The 26,334-nt window shown below is 33.7% G+C and overlaps 3 protein-coding genes across 3 annotated transcripts; 1 reads left to right on the forward strand and 2 right to left on the reverse strand.

Moving 5' to 3' along the window:
• The first annotated feature begins 8,041 nt into the window (after window positions 1–8,041).
• On the forward strand, window positions 8,042–9,443 carry LOC142555130 (aquaporin TIP1-3-like). Its single transcript, XM_075665827.1, has 3 exons — window positions 8,042–8,253; window positions 8,460–8,710; window positions 8,897–9,443. The coding sequence occupies exons 1-3, from the start codon at window positions 8,121–8,123 to the stop codon at window positions 9,269–9,271; spliced, it is 759 nt and encodes a 252-aa protein (XP_075521942.1). The 5' UTR covers window positions 8,042–8,120; the 3' UTR covers window positions 9,272–9,443.
• Window positions 9,444–14,796: 5,353 nt separating this feature from the next.
• On the reverse strand, window positions 14,797–21,265 carry LOC142555131 (ruvB-like protein 1). Its single transcript, XM_075665828.1, has 12 exons — window positions 21,018–21,265; window positions 20,424–20,612; window positions 20,165–20,296; window positions 19,914–20,063; window positions 19,496–19,651; window positions 16,011–16,145; window positions 15,799–15,864; window positions 15,610–15,716; window positions 15,422–15,521; window positions 15,217–15,308; window positions 15,054–15,123; window positions 14,797–14,972 (listed from the first exon to the last, which is right to left on the reverse strand). The coding sequence occupies exons 1-12, from the start codon at window positions 21,096–21,098 to the stop codon at window positions 14,883–14,885; spliced, it is 1,368 nt and encodes a 455-aa protein (XP_075521943.1). The 5' UTR covers window positions 21,099–21,265; the 3' UTR covers window positions 14,797–14,882.
• A 1,388-nt stretch (window positions 21,266–22,653) lies between these two features.
• LOC142555132 (uncharacterized) lies at window positions 22,654–25,471 on the reverse strand. The gene is given in 6 exon segments (XM_075665829.1): window positions 22,654–22,970; window positions 23,809–23,881; window positions 23,884–24,099; window positions 24,360–24,535; window positions 24,890–25,090; window positions 25,242–25,471. Coding segments are annotated over 6 exon segments (861 nt in total). The 5' UTR covers window positions 25,370–25,471; the 3' UTR covers window positions 22,654–22,903.
• Between the last annotated feature and the right edge of the window lie 863 nt (window positions 25,472–26,334).

Here is a 26,334-nt window from a genome sequence, read left to right on the forward strand (position 1 = left end):
AGAAAAATAAAGTAATGATTTTGAGAAATTACGCATATTTTTCATGTGAATCATAGTATGTGATATTATATGATTTATCAATGATTTAAATTTTGTGCATAATGACTTAAATGATGTATCAAACTTTTTGTTTTCTATTAATGTCCATATTATTCTTTGATGTTTGTCAATGTCATTATTATTTTTTTACCATTAGTTTCAAAAAATGATATAAAATGACGTTGGCTTTTGACCGCAGTAATTCTTAATAGTAAAAAATTTGAGAACTCCTTTTTGGAATTAAGATAAGGCATTACATCTATTCAGTCTATGGGTGAACAAAATATCGATTTCAACCCAAATAACTTATCGAGCTGAATTAATTTAAAAAATCAATTCAGGAACCTACGTTTTGATTGATAGGTGATTTATACATTTTTATCTACGTCGTTTACTTATTTATCGAATCTGATATATTTATTTAATTGACAGCTTGATTCGTCTTATTTTAACTCGTCCCGTTTCTACAGCAACAACGGAACGATCATTTTTCATCAATGAAACTTGTTAAAACAACTCTTCATAACAACATGGAATCATAGTTTTTCGGAGATTCTATGGTAATCTACATCGAACGAGATTTGATTGAAAAATTTGATAACAATTTAATAATTAATGAGTTTTATTCTAAAAAGAATCGAAGAGCACGACTTCAGTAGTGTTTTAGCTACATGTTTTTGAAGGTATTAAATATTAAATACCCTTGTTCTATGTTTTCATGAAATCAATGTTTACATATTTTTAATTTTAAATTTTTTAGTTAATTATTTATTTTATTAAATATATTATGGGACGGAGTCAGTCCCAGATAATTTTGAATTCTGACTCCGCCCCTGGTTGCATCCACAACAAAGGTTAGTGCGTAATAAGCTTTATTTTGTAAAGATTCAATCCCATAAATTCAACAATCAAGATGATGACCTCAAGAACATACTATAAATAATATGTATTCTTGAGTCCAGCTACATTGAACAATCACGAATCAAAACCGATTATGAATGCAATTACAGAACCGATCGAATGCAAAAGAACACAAGGTTTACATGGCTCGATCAAATTGATCTACATCCATGGGTGGCGATCTCATCAGACTTGGATAGTTTCAGATGACACGATAAATTGAAATACAGGAACACGCCCGACTCTCGATTCTCTAGCTCACTCTTATGTCTTCTCATATGAATTACAAAAGAACACTCTTGGCTCAAAAAAGAAAAAGGTATCAACAATCATGAGTTTCTATATATTCATTTTGGGAATTCTTCAAATGCTTCGACCTTTTTCAACTTGATCGACCAACATTCTTTTATATATGCATGGCCTTCCTTGGAGTACTTCATCCAACGGCCCTTGATCACCAGAGGGAGGTTAATAGCCATTTGATTCATTACATTCACAACTGATTACCTGACAATTCTCGTTCCAACTTCCCAACTAATCTTTAGTTAAATCCTTCTTCAATCGTTGACACTGGAATAACAAATCGCCAACAATTTAAGCTTCCAATGAGAGCATCTCCAAGTTCTTCCTCTTGATCTTTCAACGTGGGACTTTGATTACATTCCCAACACTTCAATTATTGTCGGTATCCAAAACTCATAGATCTTGGAGTTTTTTCTCACGGTGTTCTAGGAAGCAAGATGTGATAGCTCTATATAAAGAGTGTTGCGGTGAATAATAAAAAACAAGAATCCCAGATGCATCGTCTTTTCGTTTCTTTCTTTTATACCAGCATATTCATCAACAATTGATCACTGAATAAAAATGTTCTTCTGATTTATGTGAATTCAAACTGAACGACTTATTGAAAAATTCTCAATAAAAGACCGGTCTTTGGATCGATATGCATGACCGACAAAGTTTTGTTTTAATATACTAAATTTTAATTTTCATTTATTTTGGTCAAATTACTCATGTGACATCGGAAATATTGACATGACGTAGAAAAATGCTTGACGTGACATAAAAAATTGATGGTTTGTCAAATGACACGTCAACAATTAAACCACAATAACGAAAATTAATACATCAAAATCAAACTTTGACAATTTAACAGATCAAAATCCAAAATGGGACAAATTAACGGATGTCAATCGTGTATTTATGTCATTTGCAGTACTTCGTTAAGTACTTGTTCACGAAATCACGCAATCTGCTGGATATTATTATTTGGTTGAAATTAAACTTATTTAGTTTTTCTTAACTGCATTTACGAGTAGAATTAGGGGTGGGTACGGTACGGTGAACTACGGTACCGTATACCGTACCGAAAATATCGGTATGGAATTTTTCCATACCGATACCGATATCGGAAATTCGGTATACCGTACATTTGGTGTACCGAATTTTCGGTATGAAAAAAGTTCATACCGGTACCGTACCGACACCGAAAATTTTTTCGGTATACCGAAGTTAAATTTAAAAAAATAATAATAAAAAATTATTTTCGGTATATCGAAAAAAAATATTCTGTACCGATACCGAAAATTCAGTACGATTTTTCGGTATTTCGGTATTTCGGTATTTTTCCCACCCTAAGTAGAATAGCAGTTCTGTTTTCTTGATTGAAACATTTGTTTAACCAATTATTAGACAAATTTATAAATTATAAGAAATATTTGTGAATTAGATGTCATAAATGATAAGCTTGTTGAGTGCCTACTTTCACAATATTTTGATTCATTTGGTAGAGCAGGTCTCTCGTGAGACGGTCTCACGAATATTTATCTGTGAGACATGTCAACCCTACCGATATTCACAATAAAAAGTAATACTCTTAGCATAAAAGTAAATACTTTTTCATGGATGACTCAAATAAGAGATCCGTCTCACAAAATACGACCCGTGAGACCGTCTCACGTAAGTTTTTGCCAAAAATATTTAGACCTAATAATTTTGTTGAACAAAAAATAACTACAAGTGAACAAATAATAAATTACATATTTTTATGTAATTGACAGTTCTAATTTTAAACTAGAAACCAAATATGAGATTATTTATCATAGTTGAAGAGCGAAATTTGAATTTGTCGCTTAATTATATTTCATTATTTAATTTAGTCAACTAAACAAAACATATTATTATTTAGGAAAAATTAGATTTATATGTCGGATTTTTTCAGCCATTAATTTATAATATCACATCAGTATTTTGCAATCTTACATCAATAATTGAACCAAAATAATAGAAAATTAAAAGTTATTACATCAAAACTAAACTTCGAGAACTTAGGTGAGCAAAACTCACAATTGAACAAGTTAGTGAACCAAATCATTAAAAAAAATTAATATATAGATAATATATACTTACTATGTTTGAGGTGTGTAATTAAAACTAAAAAAAGGTTAAATAACTTAATAAAACTATTAAAAAAAATTTCTCATTCATGGACTTAAAAAAAATGAAAACAAACACAACATAAAATTGAAAAATATTATAAAAAAGTTAGAAAAGTATTTGAACTAATTAATGATACAAAGCTAATTCATAACAAAAATACTGACTTCATGAATCCTCAATAATTTCTAACAATATTTTTTGAAAAACATAATTCTGACAATATTAAATTTAAATCAGAATGTTGGAATGCAATAATTTTTTATACTGATAGAACGAGCAAACCGTAATACTTGAGTTGTATGATTTAAAAAAAATTAAGTTGTACCGTTATCACCAACTCTAACTTTTGGTAAACGACAAGTGTTTATTCCTGCAATTAGTATCAGAGTCAATCTCATATGTTCGATTTTTATTGATTCCAATGAGTGCACTTACTTGGAGAGATTGTTGGGATGCAACAATAATTTTTCATGTTGGTAGAGCGATCAAACAATGGTACTTGAAATATTGTACGATTTAAAATAATTTGAGTTACACCGTTAACAAAAACTATAACTTTTTATAAAATGGAAAACCTTCTATATGCCATACGAGTAACATATAAACAATAATTTAATTTGCAAGACCCATGAAATAGAACCACGTAGTACAACTATTCTATATAAAATTAAAATATCACTTACAAAACGGAACCAAAATGCCTAAATCATGATGAAAACAAATAAAAAAAATGTTTAATCATCGCTATATCATAAAAGATATTTTTTTTATAAATTTATATTATAAATAAGATTAAAGATTGATATAACCAGTAATTTTTTATAAATAATATAATTTAAAAAAAAGCATAAAAAGTACATAAAATAGTAATTGCAATCCTGTATCTTTGAGATTTAAAAATTATATGATAGTTAATAGGGAAAACAAGAAAATATATAAGATTTTAGATTTGGAAATTTTCAATTTTAATTTAGATTTGAGATCTAAAATTTTCAATTCTAATTTTAAAAAATTGAATAGTGCTAAATAATATTTGTTATTTTTTAAAAAAAAAAATAAAATCAACCACTTTGTGAACCTTTCTCGCTAGAGTAACGAGTGGGATAAGATGTGCTTTTAGGAAAGTGGAACAACTCGCTTGGCAAGGGAGGAAGGTAAGAGCTAGCTGCCATCTTGGTTCAGTCTGAAAGCACAGAAGAGACTCATTCCTTTGGTCCCCTTCTACGCCTGTGTGACCGGAACCCATTTGATCAAGAGTGAACAGCCGAGAGTAATGGCATACTTCACTCTTCATTTTATCCTCTCATTAAGATTGAGACCCTGGGGCTGGGGTGACTGAATTCGCTTTCGAGCTAACTGTAGCGGATTCAATTGCAGCAGAGTCGAGAACATGAAAAGCTTCGTTCTTTTAAGTTGTAGTTGCGTAGCCTCCGACATGGTAGGCTCTCCTGAGGCAAGATTTTACACATGGGGCCAGCTGCTTTCTTTATCTCGATTGCCATTAGTCCGTCGCCTTTCGGTTGGGGTCCGCCCCAGGGGTTAGAACGCTTGGGTTATTTTTCGAGTATCGAAGGCAGTCAATGTGTCAGCCATTCTTCTCCTATTAGAAGTAAACGCAACACCAAACATTACTTGTGAAAATATTAATTAAAATCTGAAAATATCAAAATCTTCCAAACCTTTTTGAGCACTTATCTAATTTTTTGACATACTGAAGATGCTGAAATATTTAGATCTAAGTTGAGAGATAGTTAGTCTTAGGGAAAATAAATTTTTGGTCAACTAAATTATCCAATTTTAAGTTTAGTCCATTAAAATTAAAAAATTATTTTAGGTACGCCAATTTTAAATTTCTGTCTGAGGTGGTATTGGCCAAGTCATTGATTTTCGATGCTACGTCAATAACTTCTAATGTTACATTATCATTTTTCCAACCTCACATCAATATTTTTTGGTGTCATGTTAACATTCCGACGAAATTTGATTGAAAACAAAATAAAAATCAAAGTTAATACATCAAAACAAAATTTTGAAAATTTAATAAACCAAAACCTAAAATAAGTGGATCAAAAAATTTATTTTCGCATGATCTTATCTTACAACCAAGCCAAAAAAATAATAAAAAATTAATTATAATTGAGGTTTTGGGCAGCTCAAACAGGTCCACCATGGCACGCAACCGGCCAGCTTATGTTTTTGTACTGTCGTTGTCTTATTCTTAGTGGGCGGTTCCAATCGGGAGAGATGCTGGAATTATATTTGAACCAATTCTCATTAAAAAAAATTATTTTTTTGTATGTTTTCAATTAAGAAATATATTCTTGTAAAAAAAACCAAGAAATTTATACATATTTTTTAATACAGTTATTTGTACTAAAAAAATTAATGATTTAAGTATGTCAGACCACGATTCTAAAACGAAGGGTTAAGGTTTCCATACGAGATGGAACAATAATCGAACTACCTGTGTATGGTTCCATAGTTAAAATTTATAATTACGCTATGAAACACATGTGCATTGTTAGACGTTGGGATAAAAAATAATAGTTTAAAGGAGTTGAATGAACTGTCGTAAAACTATGACAAATAATGTGAAACTCAAATTGTTTTAACAGCTTAAGTCAATATTCCAATTAGACCAAATAACGTGGGCTACTAAAATATTTAAGTTTGAAAACTACTCAAGTTACCAAGCAAATACGATATATGCAAATGCTAATAAGTTCAAGTGAGTGAATGAACAACAGAGATAATAACTATTAGCACATATAAGATGACATTAAGTAAAAAGAGGCAACGACTTGTTTATGGAAATTTTAAGATTAAGCTTCTATGTCTTACTCTCTTCGATTTCAAGAAGGATTTCATTAGAAATTTTGATTAATACAACTATTTTACAAATCTATTTCAGCTCGTTTCACCAGTCCTAATGAGCTGAAACTTTAAGAAACTTTTTTTCTTAACTCGATCTTTAAAAAAACAAGCTTCTGACAATTACATATATGCTCACAATACAGTTAAAACTCTTTTATACAAATGATAAGTGAGAATACAATGTGCACAACATGATCTTTGATCGATCTAATAAAAACTTTATGTTTGTTCAAGAACATCTTAAGATAAATCTTGCAAGAGATGTTGTGTCGTTTGAGAATGCTTGATGAAAGTCAATGTAACAGTAGTTTTCTTCGCTCTTGATGAATCTTTTTTATAGTTATCGGTCCCCAATGTTAATAAATAAAGACGGTACACACAGATGTACTGGGTAGCCGACAATTAAGCAAAGAGTGTCACATGTCCTTGTCGTGTTTTCGAAAATAGTGTGGGCTAATTCAAATTTCTTGTGCTCTAGCTGAAAGAAGTAACCAACATATATATCTTTTATTTTGTCTTTCCTGATAACACTTGGAATAAACTCAGACATAGTCTGTTGACTTCAGAGAATGTTGTCAGATCACTTCTTAGACCGATCTGTTCTGCTTAAATAATAAATACGAACATCTTGGTTCCACTCAAACTGTTGTAGAATCTTATTAGACCAGTTAAGTTGGACAACTCGATTTGTATATTTGTGTTTGTCCGTCTCATCGTGTGTCAGCATAGTCGATCAGCATAAATGATGTTCTTTCATTGTAGTCTTTTCAGTCCAGTGATCTTTATTTAATAATTTAGCTTAAGTCAGTATCAGTTTAATTTGTGATTACCAAAACTTAGACTCAAATTTTATCTTAACATTATGCTTAAGTCAGTATCAGTTTAGTTTGTGATCACCAAAAATTAGACTCAAATTTTATCTTAACATCATGCTTAAGTCAGTATTAGTTTAGTTTGTGATCACCAAAACTTAGACTCAAATTATCTTAACATTAGAGTAGGTGTACAAGCCAACTTGTTATTTGAGTTCTATTGACTTTTATGTTACAAAAAATCTTTATTTCAATGATACTTTACATTTATATATTATGATATTTACTTTATGTATATACACATGCAAGCTGCATAGATAAAGATCTTTAATATACAATGATAAAATAAGATCGTAGATATAATTACCAAAACTTAGACTCAAATTTTTGGGTCACGACTCTGGATTATTATTATCATCGATCCGAAGCATATTAGCTACGGGATTTGGTATTAATAATAATAATAATAATAATAATACCAGAGTTTATAATTAACGAACTAAAAATGGTCGGTGATATTGTATAATTTTTTAGCAATCATTTTAGTCGGCTCCCAAAATCCCAAAATCCACGAATATTATTGGTCAGGCAAATAGAAATGCCACGTGTCAAATTTTCAAGAAATTGGAGGCGCCTCTTTTGATATATATATATATATAAAGTTTTGATATTGAAATTCTTATCAACTTCTTAACTGGAAGCAATTATGAGCTCTTTCAACTAATGTTGGAGCAAAAACAACAAATTCTAAATTAATTTTTTTAATAAATGTAAAAATAAACGTTCTGATGTTAATTTCAAACATTTTATTATTTTTAATATAATATATAATCTATTTATTAATGTAATATTCAACATTCATTTCTTGTTCTACCGATTAGATATTCAACATGTCGGTATGATTATTGAAGACATTATTTGACCAAATTTTTAGCTCCTCGGAACAATACTTATCTACCAGTATATAAGGGGTGTGACGGAAAGCAAAAACAAGAAGCAAAAGCTTATTGAGTAATCGAAATTCCGTCACCCAAAAATTTTAAAAAAATAATTACAATGCCGATTACTAGAATATCGATCGGAACACCGGCGGAGGCCAGCAAACCGGATGCCATCAAGGCTGCTGTGGCTGAGTTTATTTCGATGCTCATTTTCGTTTTCGCCGGTGAAGGCTCGGGCATGGCGTTTGGTAATCTCTGACATTTGATTGATTATTGATGATATATTTAACATGTACTTTTATTAAATTAATTATTTTATTTTTTGTTACAATAAATCATTAACTATTCTAATAATATTATACATCGCGAAAAATCTTGACATGAGCTCGATGAAAAAGTACAATAAAATAATATCTCATCGACTAAATTTTCCGTGCCCATCTTGTCTGCACAGCTAAGCTAACTTCCGGCGGAGGAAGTACGCCTGGTGGCCTGATCGCGGCGGCCATAGCCCACGCATTCGCCCTCTTCGTGGCAGTTTCCGTGGGTGCCAACATCTCCGGCGGCCATGTAAATCCCGCCGTCACCTTCGGTGCCTTGGTTGGTGGTCACATAACACTTTTCAGGAGCATTTTGTATTGGATCGCACAGTTGCTTGGAGCTGTTGTCGCATGCTTGCTTCTAAAGTTCTCTACTGGTGGACTGGTAATTAATTATGTTATAAACTAATTAAACCAATTTAACTTGTTTCAGGGGAAAAAAAATTCAGAAATCATGCATAAAAAATTAAGAAGATTTTTTAATATAAGTTTTTAAATTATTAAATGTCACTAAATTAATATAAAGTGTAATTTTAATTATGTTAAAATATATATTCGATTGCTATGGCAGGAAACATCGGCGTTCGCCCTATCGTCGGGAGTATCGGTATGGAACGCTCTCGTATTCGAAATCGTAATGACTTTCGGCCTAGTCTACACAGTTTATGCCACTGCAGTGGATCCAAAGAAAGGTGACATAGGAATCATAGCCCCTCTTGCCATTGGCTTCATAGTTGGTGCCAACATCCTAGCTGGTGGCGCCTTTGATGGGGCATCAATGAACCCAGCCGTGTCGTTCGGTCCAGCAGTGGTTAGCTGGACATGGGAGAACCACTGGGTCTACTGGCTTGGCCCATTCGTCGGTGCTGGTGTCGCCGCCCTCGTATACGAGATCCTTTTCACTAAACAGGGTGGTCATGAACATCTCCCAACTGTGGATTATTGAGGGGTTCGCTTCAAAAAAGTTTGAATTTGGTCATTTTGTTCAGTATTTCTTCTGTGGTGTTGTTTAATTGTCTTTATTTCCTAATAGGCCACTGGCTTTTTGAATGTGACAAGCTGGTAATTAAATTGTGTAATTCTCTCTCAATTTTTATGAAATATTTAAATTAATATGATTTCAAAGTTTATATAAATTATTAAAAATAAAATGTGGTAATAACTAATCAGTTTATTTTACCTAATAAGACAAATGTGACAAGAGCACGATTCTGCCCAACTAAATTGCCACTAGGAAAAGTTTGGAGACACTTTACATGTGACGTGTGCCTTGGATATAAGGGTGTCTGTCATCCTAGTGTGTTTTTATCATTTCAATTTCATGGAATTTTTTAGTCTGTATAGAAAGAAATAGTTGAAAAAGTACAAATTTTATGTATCAACTGAATCAAATTATGTATATAATAATATTTTTATGTATGAAATGTTAACACTTTTTTGAGATAATAAAGTAAGTATGGTTGAAAATAAGATATAAATGTATATATTTTTTATACTAAGTTAAATTGAGTATCAATCAACTTCAATTGGGTATATGTAATATAATATTTGGATTCTTAAGTTTACTTAGCTGAAATGAAAAAAATATAAGATCAGAGAATTAAAATTAAGTTTTTCTGACACGAAAACTGAATCAGAACTTATGTTTGAATTTGGAAACTAAATCCCAATTAACCCAATTTTGTTTTGTATTGTTAAATAAAAAATACTTCCCGCCTCTCGTTGTACTAAAATATATATTACTAAAAAAGTGATAATAATATATGGATCCTCATTGCAATTTAATATAGCTATATGTTAAGAAATTATTATTGTCCTAAAGATTTGGTGATTGACAAAATCAAAACAGCACATAACTGTTTCAGGAAACAGCTGCAATTTTCCTCATATAACAGGAACCATTTCAACCGTTTATATTTCAACCGTTTGAATTTTCAACCGGCTGTCCGCCTACAGGTTGAATAAGTTTCAACCGTTTAGAAAACTTTCAATCGGCTGTTCAAAGTCTTCAAATCGCTTTATTAAAGAGCTATTTATTGCTCCCTTAATGAAGGACATTCTCTGCCCGGCACAAGATATTCAATGATTTTGCACCGCTACAAGTCAATCATATCTTGCACGAGTCTCGATAAAGATCTGCATTAATATCACTATTCCATAATAAAAAGATTGCTTATACATTATTCAAGTCCTGATGAAGGTAACAGTCACCACAAAGGGATGCTGAGCATCAACTCTTCAAGGAACGAGATTCAAAGCTATAGAAATAAAGAGAACATTAAATGTTTGCTGAAGAACATTTAATGAAGTTGTATCTGATAGTGACACATCTTTCCAGCGATACAGGTTTACGTTATTCATCTTATCCGACCGCTGGAATGATATCTTATAAAAGAAGAGTTGAAGAATGCAGAAGATAGTTAGATTATTTTTAAGTTTTTCAACCACAGGATTAACACACTACTGAAGCTTACATACTCAAAGATCTGAGCGCTCTTAAAGTTCATATACTTCATCGTTCATCAAGCATACACTTAGCAGAAAGATATATGATCATTCAAGAATCAACATCATACTACTCAAAACATACAGTTATTTTTATCAGTAACATTTTGGTTATTTGATTGATTGTTTTTTCTGGTGAACCGATGGTTCTTAAAATTCATAAGTGTAAAGTGATCACTAAGATTTCCAAAACAGACAGTGTTAAGTCCTGATTGGAGTGGGCTGTTGCAATAAATTTGTAAAGCCATAGTTTTTTAGTGGAATCCTTCCTAAAGAGGAAGAAGGGGTGACATAAAAGTTTTTATCTCCGAACAGATAGTTCGATCGAAACCGTTTCTTGTTAACAAGACAGTCAACAAGTTGAAGATATCATTAGAAATTGTGAACTGTTTTCAGCACTTTTCAAGTGGTTCATATTTCTAACCGTTCAATAAAATCTTTCAACAGCCTAAAAACGATGGAAATTCAATTTTAAAAAGCAAATATTTTTAAAGAGTTTATTCACCTCCCCTCTAAACTCTTTTCCGATCCTAACACTATTATTAGTGCAGTGTGACTTTAAGATATTCGCAAACAACTAAATATGTGAGACTCAATTATTATAATTATAATAGCAAAAAATTGTGTGAGACGGTCTCACGAGTCGTATTTTGTGAGACAGATATCTCATTTAGGTCATCCATGAAAAGTATTACTTTTTATTGTGAATATCAGTAGAGTTGACCCGTCTCACAGATAAAGATTCGTGAAACAGTTTCACCATAGACATACTCAATTATAATTAATTATCAAAAAATATTTATTAATTTAAATATGCAGCAGAAAAATAATTAAAAATACTTTTAAAAAATATATGTGTCCTATAAAAAATTTGACATGACATGCTCATAAATAGAAAATACAAAAAATTTAAAATACATATAAATAAAAAAGACTCAAAATATTACTCAACTGAATTAAAAACAATCATAAACAATTGCCGATCAGGCACAATCCAACAACAAACACAGAACAATTCAAATAAAGTCGGCATGACTCAAAACGACATGAACTAAATTCAAGCAATTATCAACGAATCCAAATAAATTACAGATACACGGCGTATCTCTCTGGTTATAAAATATGACATAAAATTAGAGAAAAATAAAATATATAGATAAAATTGTTGGGAGAATCCAAACTGACTGGATAAACATTATTCAACCTCACTCACAGACTCCACTAGCATATCCTCCACCTGGTGCTGCAAAACTACTTGAGTGACCTATCATGGTGCCTAATAGAATCCACAACAACCTCCAGTAAACAACTGAGGTTAAGATTATAGTATGAAACAAGTTAAATAACAACAACAATAATCATAAATCATGCATAAACATAGATAAAATGAGATATACAATGCATGAACAAGGCTCAGTAACAACGGGACAACTACAACCAATAAACGATATGATAACAACAATAGTATTGCTCGAGCAACAATGTACGAGGGATCTACAACTCTTCCTCCCATAGTCTATCGTAGCCTATACTTAAATGTCAATCCACACACAACATCATAACAAATTAACTCATGATAAATACTATAAATCAGCGTATAATTCTTGATCCTATATTGGTATTGCACATGCTCGAACTAATTGGTATGTCTGTATTTCTTGAACCGAAGGCAATGTTATCTCAAATTGGATCCCTCTTCTTTATAGTGTAATGCCCAGTTTCCTCACAAATGACTCGGAGATAAAAGATTGTGTGCCTCCAGAGTCAATAAAAGTAATAGTTGTAATACCAGAAACCAAAAACATACATGTAATCATTGAAGAGATAGGATTTGACTCTTCTTTAGTCATAACAAATGCTCGCCCCTAAAACTTGTTGGTACAAAAACTAGAACCTCCCGAAAAATTCTTAGCAACATGTCATGATTTCTTACATTTGTAACATTTATTGCCACATGATTTTCCAACAAAATAGTTCAATGAGGAAGTACTTTAAACATTAAAATCGTCAAAGGAAATCCGTATTCTAGTTACATATATAATAATGCATCAAAATTTACTTCAGTTTTCTGATGGAAACCTATTATGCCCATGTGAGGCAGCACAGGAGAAACCCTACATATATACAAAGCTGAGAAATGATGGTTAGATCGATTGGCTTGGTCCTAAGATATTAAAATCACGTTAACCTCGATTAATATCATCATTTATATGATAAAAACCAAAATCAACAATCAACAATTTATGAATTTATGAAAACTTACAAACCTAGGAAGCGATTTCTACGTATACATTGGACATACCTTCGATTAAACCTTGTTTTGGACGATTTGTTAATGCTTTTGAGAATAAAATCGGAAACCCTCGTGTTTCCAATCATATCATTTACAATCTTAATATCATAGGAACAAATTCATAAGGACAACGATGTCAACCAAATCAATGTTGGGGATGCGCAAAGAGCTCGGCGTTGGTAGAGGTATCATTCCAAGGGTCATGAGGTAACCACGACAACTCTGGCGTAGATTTCTTGATTTGCTTGATCATTGCTAATATCGCAAATCGTCTTCTAGTACATATAGACCGACATGTACAAGAATTTAGTGCCAAAGACCGCAGATGCTTTTCATTGACAAACCAATGTCGAGTAGAAGTTTATTAATTTTAAGCACTTTACTTTCCGAGATATAAACTAGTTTACTGTGTATCGACTGGCTATCACCTCTGATAACTGTTGCAGTTTCTGTTACGGTTGTAAAAATCCTTTAAATTTATAAACCAGTCCATTCATCCCTGCCACCCCGATCATGACCAACACTTTAGCTAGGTGTGCTCGAACCTTATTGTACTGTGCCTTCTTTTCTTTTCCTTTTTCCTAAAAACCTGTGATTATAAAAAATTAAACCGCATCAGCATAAGAGAAGTAAACACACTAATGTTCATAAAAAATGTTGAAAACCATCCTTTGTAGGAGGAAAACAATATGTTTGCGGTATTTATTTATTTATTTATTTTTTACTACTAATGTTTTGTTTGAATTTTGCAAGTAAAAAATGAGAGCAGAGTGCGAATGTGATTTTGTTGTACTTGAACATACTAGAATTTATTAACTTAATTTTGAATATTTGATTATTATTTTATTTTTGTATGATTTAAACTACATTATATATTTTAAAAACGCTCTTTTGTTATTTTTGTTTTGTTGTTTTCAAATCAATTTCAATATATGCTCTGATTTTTACACTCTACATTATCATTAAAAAAAAACCTTGCACTAAACGAAATTGCTCAAAATAGCAAATCTAATTCTACATTTAAAACCATATTTAAAAAAAAAATAACTGACCACATATGATAAATCAGTTTGAATTTTTTTAAAAAAATCATAAAACCACATTGCTGAATTATACAAAAACTCTTATAATTGTTTTTATTCGACCCGATCAGTGAAAAAATAAAATTTTTTATACCGAAAATATTGTTTTCTACTCTAGGTATATAGATAGAAATTGACGCATCTCACGAATATAGATACGTGATATCGTCTCTCATAAGAACTGCTCATAAATTTATTATGCAATTTATAAGATGGAACTTACTAGGGCTTCCAATCATATCTAACAAGAGTGGGTCGGTATTGAGTAATCCCTATAAAAATAGTAATAAATAAATTTTATCAATACCATTTATGGTTTTGGGTGATCCAGGTATCCTGAACAACTAATCTTTTGGAGAAGGATGACACTCACATTCACGTGGAATTCGAAAGTGATTTATTTTTATTTTTGTCTTTCTTTCCTTCGTGAAGTTGGCCGTCTCCGTCAATGTAGTTATTTATTTTTAATTTTACTAATTATTAATCATAATTACAACTAAAAATAACTTATCCTGTATTCTAATAAATTCCAAAATATAAATACAAATTAGCTAAAATAAGCTTTCAATGCAATTTCCATTTCCATTATGGAGAAAAAAAAAAATATTTTTTCATGAACGAGAATAAAATAATAGTGTATTTCAGTTGAGCAAGAGCCCAGCTCCAACACCAAATCACTACGATATGTATCTATCCTGATGCTCTTGAAGAAGTTTAGCCGACGATTTTGCGTCCAGATAAAGACTGTTCACCTCTTCAAGATCAGCCTAAAAAGCATGCAAAGAAACTGAGCACGTTCTCTTCAAAATTGACCTCGTTGTGCCGAGAACAAGAGTGAACAAGATTACCTTGCAAATATTATCGCGACCATTCATTTTAGCGATTATGCTGGATGGAGAAAGAAGTTGCACGGCGTGTCTGAGGAAGAAAACATTGAATCAGATTTTTGCGACGAGGAATAAAAATGTCTACAACAAAAAAATTAAGGAAAACAAAAAAAGTGATGCAGACCTCAGGGATGCTTTTTGCCCAATTTCTCCAATATAAGCCAGACTTTCCTCATCTATTTTCAATTCCTCCACCTGCGCTCGTATGGCTAATATCTGACCCATACATTAAGAATTCGTCAAGATTCATTGTGTATGTACGATGCTCTGAGGTTTTGATGACATTTACAAGGGTTTTGTGCTATGTAAGATAAAAGCGGGAATCTTACCTGTATCATTTCAGCTGGACCGTAGGTTTCTGTTCTTATAATAACCAAGCGGTCTAATAAGTCAATTGGAATGCCATGAGGACTAGCCATGTCAGTGCCTCTGTAAAAAACCACGGTTTTCAGATTAATCTTAAAGATCAGCTGTTCATACATGAGCATGTTCCCCGACACAACAGATATTTCTTTACCTGACATTACAAATTCCTCTATTTGTAGCAAAAATCACTATTGGTGATAGTGAACTTTCTAAAGCACGGTTCAAATACGAAAAACATTCCATATCAAGCATATGCACCTGAGTCATTTTCAGAATGGGAGTAAATGTTTAAGCATATATTTAAAGGTAGCATGTACATAAATGTGCGAGAGAAAATAACCTCATCGATAAATAAAACACCAGGCACAAGTTCTGCCACACCTTCATCTATGTACCGGTTAACAACCTGAATTTCATACCTTATCAGTACTCAATATACTGAATAATCTTAGCATGAAGAGAAAATTGAACAGTTCAAGAAATTTGAATATATTCCGTAGTACATGTTTTTTTGAGAAAAAACAAACAATAGAAATCTGAAACATAACATACCTTATTTATTTCCTGCCTTAGTTTGTCAGTGATTTCAGTTTTCCTGGGCTTCATCATTTGACCCATTAGGGACAATATATCTTGTCCTCCTTGAGGCCGTGCATTTGCAGCATCTAGATCATGCAACGTAACATCCTGACAAGGAATAAAATCAATGTAAAAAGGATGCATAATAACTTGTTTAAATCTTTATATCCCTCCATCAGTTCGAAGTATGTAACTTGGACAAAACCGAAAAACAAAAACCAAGTAGGAAAGCTTGTCAAGAGAGTTTTCACAAACCATAAAAAAGAATACACTGCCAGATAATAATTTCTGGTATTCTTACATTATTATCTGAAGGCCTTTACGATAAACTCGAAGCAATACAAATTCTTCTCAAAACAGATGTACAATTGAAGAGCGTGCAAACGAAACTCTAGAGGATAAATTCTGTGAAGTAAAGAAATAACAACCAAATATAAGATTGGAGGATTGGACACTAAGAAAGTTCACAGATTATATCAAACATGCAGGAACTCATATCCACGACTATCCACATACACATCAAAATCAAATAATTCCAATAAAAATCAGTCTCCCATAGTTTTCCTACACATGTCATGTTTCTTACCTAATATAAAAGGCATGACAATTTTAGGTACCGTTTAGTGCACTTGATAACGGTGGAATGAGGTATAGTTTTTTATTCATCTTATGTTTGTCTCATTTTTTTAGTCATCTCATTTTCATCAATTGGTTCGTGATGACCCTATATGTGGGTTGCATATCTCTCCACCCACATGATAAGGATAAGATAATGTTGCAGGGCTTAGATGATAAATCAAAGCCCAAATTCAGATATGTATACACTAGAAGGCCTAAGGCACAACTAGGAAAACACGCGAGGCACAGGGAATAAGAGAGAGTTGGGGAACGAAAGTTAGTTATCCAGCATATGTTGTTATTGTTGCAGACTACCTGTTGCCAGGTGAATTACATGGCTTCTCTCAGGAAAATTATTGCTTTCTATCATCTAATACACATTATATTATGCCTAATAATCTGATCATCATTATCGCATTTTATCTGTCCATGTTTCTCAATTCCAGGAACCAGTGTAACATTTGGTCCGACCTGCCGGATACCCATCGGAAGTGATAGAAAACAGTGGCAGCAACTCGTTCAGAACATAATTGTCAAAGGCGAGCGCCTCTCGCCTCAGGCGCATAGATTCACTAAGGCGAGCCCAGGCACTCGAGCGCTCCTGAGATAGCTTTTTTTCTAAAAATTCAAAAACAGAGAAGTTGCATTTTCAAAATACAACCTTTTTTTTTAATTAGTAATTTAAAAGAAAAAGGCCCAACCCCAACCCAACCCTAACAGCCCAAGTCCACAACGTAAAAAACAGAAGGGAGCGGCAGGAGCAGAAGTGTAGAAGAGAAAGCGTGCAGAATGAATAGGAGAAGGACAGAAGGATGCAGTTAAGAGAGAAACGCAGCAACAACGTGCAGAAGAGAAAGCGCAACAGCAACGGGCAGAACGTACCATTTCTGAAGACAAAATCCGCTAGGTTTGATTTCTACTTCATCTTGAACAACTACAGCAAATTTTAGTTCTCATTTGACTTGTTCCATGCGATATTATGAAATTTGACTTACACAACACTATTTATATTGACTAAAAAATAAAGATTAAAGTTTTCCAATATTGTTGCCCTTAATTTAGTGAAGTATATCCATTCAAAAAGATATTCATAATATCGCACGAGACAAGTCGCGTGACAACTAAAATCAACTATAGCTGTTCAAGATGAAGTAGAAATCAAACTAGTTAAATTTTGTCTTCAGAAATGGACACGTTCTGCACGTTGCTGCTGCACTTTCTCTTATGCATGTTGCTGCTGTGCTTCAATCTTCACTGCAGCCTTCTGCCCTTATCTTATTTGTTCTGCACTTCTGCTTATGCCGCTCCCTTATGTTTTTTACGTTGTGGACTTGGGCTATTAGGGTTTGGGTTTGGGTTCGGAGTTGGGCCTTTTGTCTTTTAATTTACTAATTAAAAAAACAGAGAAGTTGTATTTTCAAAATGCAACTTCTTTGTTTTTGAATTTTTAAAAAAAGTTATCTCAGTAGCGCCTCAAGTGCCCTTATAAGGGCTCGCCTTAGTGAATCGATGCGCCTGGGGCCCTAAGGCGAGCCCTTGTAAGGGCACTTGAGGCGCGCCTGAGATAGCTTTTTTTACCCAGGCGCAACGTTCACGCCTAGCAGCGTCTCTTGCCTTAAGGCAAAAGTCGCTCGTCTTTGACAACTATGGGCGATATAAGGCACTCGAGGAGAGAAATGATGCATGAGAAAGGGCAAGGCAGTCGAAAAAGCAACTTGGGAAGACGCCATTGAGTTCTCAACCCAATTTCCAGAGTTTAGCCTCGAGGACAAGGCTAATGTTGAGGGAGGGGATATTGTTACGGGCCTAGATGATAAATCAAAGCCCACAATCAGATATGTATACACTAGAAGGCCTAAGGCCCAATTAAGAAAACAAGCGGGGCACAGGGAATAAGAGAGTGGAGAAGCGAAGCGTTAGTTATTCAACATATTTTGTTATTCTTGCAGACTAGCTGTTGCTAGGGGAATTACAAAGATTCTCTCTGTAAAATATATGATTTCTATCATCTAATACACGTTATATTACGCCTCTATAATCTGATCTTCATCATTATCGCATTTAATCTGTCCATGTAACATATAAGTGTGATATAGATGAAATTTTACGATCATGCCCTTTGACAATCATGGTTGATTTAGATTTTGCAAGGGCATTTAGATCTTACAATTTTTCTAGAGCTAAACAATGTAAACCTCCAAAACAACATGCAATGATGCCCCCAATAAGGTTGTTTTCCCTCCATGAACAACAACCTCAGGTAATCACCTGATTTTCCCTTAGTCCGACCTCGCCTCTAGCCTAAAAAATTATGCCTCTGGTGAATAGCAGAATGTTAATTCCTAAACTACATTTTCTTTCCCAATCCACTTCATCGGTCAATACTTTGCGAGAAATCCAACCTCTAAACCAAGCCCCCGACTTGAGATGTGCGAAATTAATAAACAAATGCGAAAGTGGTCAATAACATCAAACCTATACTAAATGCCCCCAGATGCAGTGCCATATATTGAAATTGACATGAAGATATTGCATGATTGACATCAGAAAATTAAGGATTACCTATAACTGTTTCATGAAAAGGGGGAGAGGCAAACTAGACATTCTTTTCAATCATTTGCTATAATATTATTGTGAATTTTATATCATAGGGTAACAAAGCAGCACATCACGTTACACATATTAGACATTTTCTTCTCCAGTAATCTACAGAGATGAAAGTCAATGCCATGGTCATAATTGATCTCCCAGGATTTTAATGCGAACCAAAACTTTAATACTGTTAACAATGCCCATTTCTTATCGATCAATAAATGATATTGCACAGCATAGATACATACCTGGACTATCTCTTTTTTCTTGTGAACCTCTCCTTTAGGAAGTGGAACATATTCTTCAGCCTCGAGATCAAATTTTGTGGCAAAGACATCACTCCTGCCAACCCTTTTAACTGCTCCACTATTTACTTCGATGTATATAACATCACCAACCGCCACCTGTAATTTCAGCATTATCACTGAAGCGAGAAAATGTGAACATTGAAAAGCAACAATTTCCGTAAGTTAATGAATCATGGCAGGGAGTGTTATTTAAGATGAGAACATTTTCATCTAAAATCCTTTTACATGACCATGAGGGACATTGGTGTTGTACAAGGAAATGACATCTAAAATCTTTATCTAGTAGATGGAGATGAAAGTATCAGACGAATCTTCATAAAAGATTTAACCACAAGAGTCAGGTTTTTTAGGAACTCACCTTTTCCTTAATCAAGGCATCATATATTGTAGGATCCAGCTTCAATTGTTTGGTTCCTTTCACGGTTTTCAACCCAATAATAACATGGCTTATACTTTTACCATACCCACCTGTTGTACTTTCAGTTTCTTCTGGAGATAGTTCTGTCACCTGTCATCCATGCAGCAAATAAAACATCAACACTGGAATAAAGAAAATACATAATAAATTATATAAGAACAGATAAAGAGAATAATAATCAGATAACTTGCCTCTCCTTCGTAGACCTCTTTGTTTTCTTTAATCCGGAGGCCAATAGCTCTTCGGAAATTCTCCATTAGAACCTCTGTCTTCTTTACTTCAGATGAGTACACTTCTGAACCCACCATTGGGCAAAATGGAACCTGCATATTTTATTAAAAGGAAAAATATAACCACAAAAACTTATTTGATGAACATCAACATGAACAAGCCACTAAAACAATGCAGGTCAAACAACCAAAATTACAGACTAAATGCGGACAAAAATACCTTGCTACCAAGTTCCTGTGAAATCCCTAAAGCAAGAGCCGTCTTTCCAGTACCAGGAGGACCAGCAAGTAATAATGCACGCCCAGCCATTTTCTTTTGGCGTATCATATCAACAACAAGGCCTGCAGCTTCCCTCGCAGATGCTTGACCAACAAAGCCAGCAGCCAAAGGTAGTGCTTTTCCATTAGGCTACATCCAATAAGAGCACGGAACAAAAGTAATTCCACAAGTATAAAGAAAAAAGCACTACTTCACCATACCATATCAAATGTCTTATTACTCTGTAAGCATTCTCCATAAAAACCAGTGCTACAATGAATAAAAGAAAACATCAATCTTCCCCGTGAAACTCAATTACGTGCATCATTTGGGCTGAAGAAAAATTCTTTCTTCATCATTTCTTGTTTCTCTATTCATTTAACTTTACACCCAACCATCAAACCCAGTTTTTTTTGGATCTTACCTTCGACTTCTAAAGGGGTTAAGAAATTTTTTTTAAAAAAATAGCAACCAAAAACGGCACAACTGAAACAGCAAAAACAAAAAACAAAAACAAAAACAAAAACAAGTCTCGGTAAAGAATTCTAAACAAACCTCAAGTCCAAGGCCTTTAATGTGAGTATGAGTGGCTATTCTCTGCGTCTTGGAGGTGGATTGTACTTCTTCTATTTTCATTTCGCTGCCTATTCAACTAATATTCTAGTGAATTTCTCAAGATTCTCTTTTTGATTAACCCTTTTCTTCCGCTGGGTTCTTGTTTTTGTTCTTGGTTTGCTGAAGCTTGGCGCTCCACTGGAGGCGAACTGGGGGTTCAAAGAGCTTTGAACGGGAAATAAAAATAGGTGGGATGGGTTATCGGGCTATATCCCACATTTGGGCCTGTGGATCTATTATTAACTTATTGTTCTTCAAAGCGTTGCGGGCTTACCCGTTGCAAATAGATTTTATGAACAAAATCTGTCGTATTATTTATTTTATTTTTTTAAAAAAAAAACTATATTAATATTGATGGGTTATAAGCTCAATTTAATTATTCTTATTCTAAAAGTAATTATTCGGAACACGTAAAATAATTATTTACCGGGTCAAAATGATTAAAGCCAAAATTCTGGTCAAATGCCCAAGTCTGTCAGTTACGTTTAAGACAATCAGTAAAGTTTGTGGTTTACCGGTTATTTTGACATGTTTATCAGGAAATCGGATCTTCCTACTCCGGTCTATGGCCCTTGGAATCGTTATGAGCTAGTAGGATCTTCCTACTCCAGTCTACGTAATTCGATCAATTTCATTTTTTTTTTGCCACAACAGTTTGTTGCTTTCCATGGGAAACCATTACCTCATCATTGAGAATGAACCTATCCAACCTTAGCCCTCTCACGATACTAATGATGGTGGACGATCGCCTCCCATGACCCAGCCACCACCAGGGATGCGAATCACTTAGGAGGCAATGAGAACCATGTTGGAAGAGATCGTCGTTCGTGCAGCGGCTGAAGCGGTGACACAATTCTTGGCATCCCAACTGAATAGAAGGTGACACAAATTTTTTTTTATGTATCAAATAAAGATTTTTGAGATTATTGTCCTTTAAATGATCTCTTGATTTTAGTGCTGGAAAAAAATTCTCAAAATCCAGGCCATACCAAATCTCGTTTCATTCTCGTCTCGAAAAAATCTCGACTCGACATTTTTTCGACCCGAATTGTCGGGATTTTTCCCATTCCGATTAATATCGGGGAAGGGATAGGGAATAAAACCTCTTCCCCATGAGATTCTCCACCCGACTCGATCCGGAATAATATTATTAATATATTTTATTAACTAACATATTGGGCTTTATTCTATACATAAATTAATTGTGATCTTATTTCGCATAAATATTTATTGTTGAAATGATCGAGTACTATTTAATTTTTTCCTTTTCATCTACCGATTAATCTCCTGTGCTTTCAAAACAAACTCTTGATCAAATTTATTTGGAGGAAAAAAAATAAAGCCATAATTTTTTTGTGGAATGAATTTCGGATTGTTTGGAGTCAATACAAAATTTTTAATATTTCATTTTATAACGAGAATATTAAATTATTTTAATATCAATGTCAAAACTAAAAGATATGCGTTAAGTTCATTTGATGGCCAAATCACTGTGTTTAATCTAAGTTTACGCTTAATCTACGTTTAGTTTCACTTTAAGAACTAGAACGGCACTAGTTTTAAAAGCTCGGATGGATAAAAATAGACCAATAGCTGTTTTATATTTGAACAATAAACAAGCAAATACAACAACCGGAATCCAAAATCTGCGGTTAAATGAAGAAAGAAGGTTCTTTCCTTACTTTGTTATGTGGAAAGGCCAGTTCAGGGCTACAACAAGCTAACAATGTGAATGGGAAAAAACAGCATCTATGGTACAAAATGCAAGAAACGCATCCACGAGCTTAGCTGAATACAATACTGGTCATGTAATAAATCAGGAGTTGTCACGTGGCGTTGGCATTTGCTACTAGATCGTGCCTCTCAAGTATTCTGATGGTCTCTTCCTCTGCACTGCCAAGACAAAATACAAAAGTGCATGAGCTTTGGAAAACACACGAACAAAACCTTAGAATAAATATATTCGGAAGAGCAAGTAGCAAAAATTATACTGTAATCTCAGTTTTCGACATATCTTTGTCAGCGTCAATGCAAAATACAGTTCTTCGTGTAGGGGTGATTCGACCGAAAAAATAAATGAAAGGAAATATATTTTCTTGATTAGGATGTGATGAACCTTCAATGATAAAACAAAAGTCTGATAGATTTACAGAATTTAATGTTTGATCAAAAATTCAACTTTCTACCATATCGGTACATTCAACAGGAAGCTCAACGTTAGTTCATTAACTGCATTTTATTATCTTTGAGACATTAGCAGACTTGATTACCAAAAAAATACCAAAACAGGTTTCTTTCTAATCCTAGTAAGTCATACAAACTTTTGTAGGTTCTCGAAAGCAAATAAAGGCCAAACGACAGAATTTTTGTCCAAGAAAAAGCAAAATAATTAAGGCATACACATCCATTAGGCAGATAGCATGAGAACAAAAATTGCATAAATCATGTGGAAATGGAAGTGGAAGTCTCTTATAGTTCCTTTAGAAGGGGCTTCCGAGTTATTTTTATTCCCAGAACTAATATTACCTCATGGATGAGTAAATGATAAGAAGAGTTGGAAACTCTAACGAGTTGGTTTATACATATTTGGATCACCTAGATTAATGTAGAATTTTTTTTTTTAACAAGCTGCTTTACATATTTGATGAAAAATTCTCTTAGTTGTAATAATGTCTGATGAGATCTCTTCTTATGTTCATGAAAAAAGATTCATATATATTTTGATGTTTACCTCCCAGGCCTTAGAATCTTGTACTTTCCAGGCTCCGTGAGATCTACAATTGTTGATCCAGCACGATCAGATGAATAACACCATCATCGTAGATGTATGCACAGTGCTTCCAGAGATTCTCGAAATCCTTAATATCTAGACTGCTAGGCTGCCCACTAAGGTTCGCACTTGTCAAGGCCAATGCACTTCTGGAACCACGGGCAATTAATCTGATGAAGTTGTAGTCAGGGACTCGAACACCTATGCTTTCCAAACCAGGGTTTAATGATTTCTCAAGGATGCTCGACTCCCCTGCAATATGTCAACATAAAGCTTTACACTGCACCAACTATAAACATAGCGAATATGATCTATTCACCGTAAAGAATGTTATAGGTGATATAGGGAAAGCAACCAAATCGAGAATGTAAGTGATTTAATGCCAACAGCATTTCCAATTTACAAAATCTAACTGGTTAACTCGCTGTTGCCGAAAAGAGTGAAACAATATCATGACCAAGAGGTCAATTCATTACAATAATTAAAACAAGAAGCTAATGAGCTTTACAAACCTCGTCTTAACACCAGTGTCACAGGTCCAGGAAGAAGAGAGTTAAGCAACCCATGAGGCAAATGATCGGTGACAGCAAAGTGTTGTATGTCCATAACATCACCAACACAAATTGCCAGAGGACTTGTGTACTTACGACCTTTAATTTCATAAATCCGATTCACTGCATCCATGGAGCTGCACTAGGCCGATACACAACAATAAGCCTTGATATCACCACATTTAATACTATACTTTATAGAAGAATGCCATCTTAATGGGCAGAAACAAACATGGACAATCGCCTTCTTAATCTACAATCAAATTTCAAGAGCAATGAAGCTATCATAATAATCACAATCACATAGAGGCAAAAACTTGCTTCATAGTCAACTTGTATCAACGTTCTTTTCCACATTATCTCAAGCACTACACGTATCATAATCAAAATATGTACTATATTACACATAATGTTTGACACTTGCTCCCTGGGGCTGACTACACAAACCTCTACTCTGTAAATACAAGAAAAATTCAGAGTAAAGAACATACCAAGCATCACAAGCAAAACCATAAATGGTATCAGTGGGAACAGCAATCACTTTCCCAGCCTTTACAGCTTTAATGGCCTCTTCCGCATAATCCTCCGTCGCCGGACGCAACACACCCAACTCACCAATCTCCATACCATTCCCATCACATTTCTCCAAACTCCAAGCCATCCCTTTTACACGGAACTCTCCATTGTCCCTCCTGCGTTGTAATGAGGTCAAAGTTTTCAACTTTCGCACACCTTCAAATACACATATACTCAAGTAAACATTTATTCAAAATTTAGACACGAGAAGGAGAAACAAATAAAAGAAAACCCAGTAACAGTATAATCTGTTAAAATCCAGCGCACCTAGGGAAGGTCCGAAAAGGGAGCTTGAGAAGAACAAGGGTAACGATCTTGCCTGAAGAAATTTTGTGGAAATGGCTGCTTGCATCGAACCGACCATAGAAACTAGAGGGGTAGCTAAAGTCAACCATATTTATGGATTTTGGACCCACGGGTTTGGGCCAAATCGGATTCACTCAATTTTAACCCGAAAGTACCTGGTTGGGTCGGGTTGGTTTCAGCACCCGAACAACCGCACCATGCTCTCGTATTTACTGTGTGAGTTTTTTTAGTAGCTACTCTATGAGTAATTGTGTACAAGTCGATGTTCTAAAAAGCTCGATTAAGTTGTATTTCATTTAAATTTTAATATACTTGGTTTGATTAAGTGAACACAAGAATTATTTATTTTTCTTAATGAATATTTTTATACTAATTGATAAGAGCTTATTTTTATGATATTATTTTGTAGATTGTAGGAAACCATTAATTACTACAATTTTAATAATTTTATGTTGTTTAGAACTTGAAATTTTATTCATTTAACCTTAAATTTATGGTAATTATATCATTTTATATATTATTTGACTTAAATTAATTAAAATTAAAAAAATTGCGTTTAAACTTTTAACAATCTCGCTTAAACTTAAAAAGTTTGAAACTAGACATCTATATTTTGACATGTTTCACATTTTGTAGAAGCTAAGTATAAATTATGTGTGTTTCCGTTGTGGGAGAGAATCAAAGGACCACGTCATCATAATTACACAAAACTCTTATGTGATTATCTCATTAGTCAATTTAATGGTTTGTGTGACAGAACTGGATATACCATCAACCGGTTGCTAGATAAACGAGTTAAACTGCTTGAACTTGACTTCTTAGCAGACTAACTGGTCGAGCAGACTAACTGGTCGAGCAGACTCTGACTAAACTCAACTGGAATGTAGCTGGTGATTTTAATCATCCAACATCCCAGCATGGGTGAGTTTCGTCTGAAGAACAGCTGACCTGGTAGGCTTGTAACAGAAGACTTGTTCAAGGAGCAATTTAGCTGTGCATCTTTGCAGATGGTTCTCAGTCTCCTGCAGACTAATTAAAACCCCTAAGTAAAGAG

This window comes from Primulina tabacum, chromosome 9 (assembly GCF_025594145.1).
Source record: "Primulina tabacum isolate GXHZ01 chromosome 9, ASM2559414v2, whole genome shotgun sequence".
Lineage (NCBI taxonomy): Eukaryota > Viridiplantae > Streptophyta > Magnoliopsida > Lamiales > Gesneriaceae > Primulina > Primulina tabacum.

Excerpts from the sequence above, each read along its gene's own strand:
- LOC142555130 (XM_075665827.1), top strand. The coding sequence starts at position 8,121 with ATGCCGATTACTAGAATATCGATCGGAACACCGGCGGAGGCCAGCAAA. Across the intron at positions 8,254-8,459 it reads AGGCTCGGGCATGGCGTTTG|CTAAGCTAACTTCCGGCGGA; the intron begins GTAATCTCTGAC and ends TTGTCTGCACAG. Across the intron at positions 8,711-8,896 it reads AGTTCTCTACTGGTGGACTG|GAAACATCGGCGTTCGCCCT; the intron begins GTAATTAATTAT and ends TTGCTATGGCAG.
- LOC142555131 (XM_075665828.1), bottom strand. The coding sequence starts at position 21,098 with ATGAAAATAGAAGAAGTACAATCCACCTCCAAGACGCAGAGAATAGCC. Across the intron at positions 15,124-15,216 it reads GGGCAAAAAGCATCCCTGAG|ACACGCCGTGCAACTTCTTT; the intron begins GTCTGCATCACT and ends TTTCTTCCTCAG. Across the intron at positions 14,973-15,053 it reads GTCGCGATAATATTTGCAAG|GCTGATCTTGAAGAGGTGAA; the intron begins GTAATCTTGTTC and ends CATGCTTTTTAG.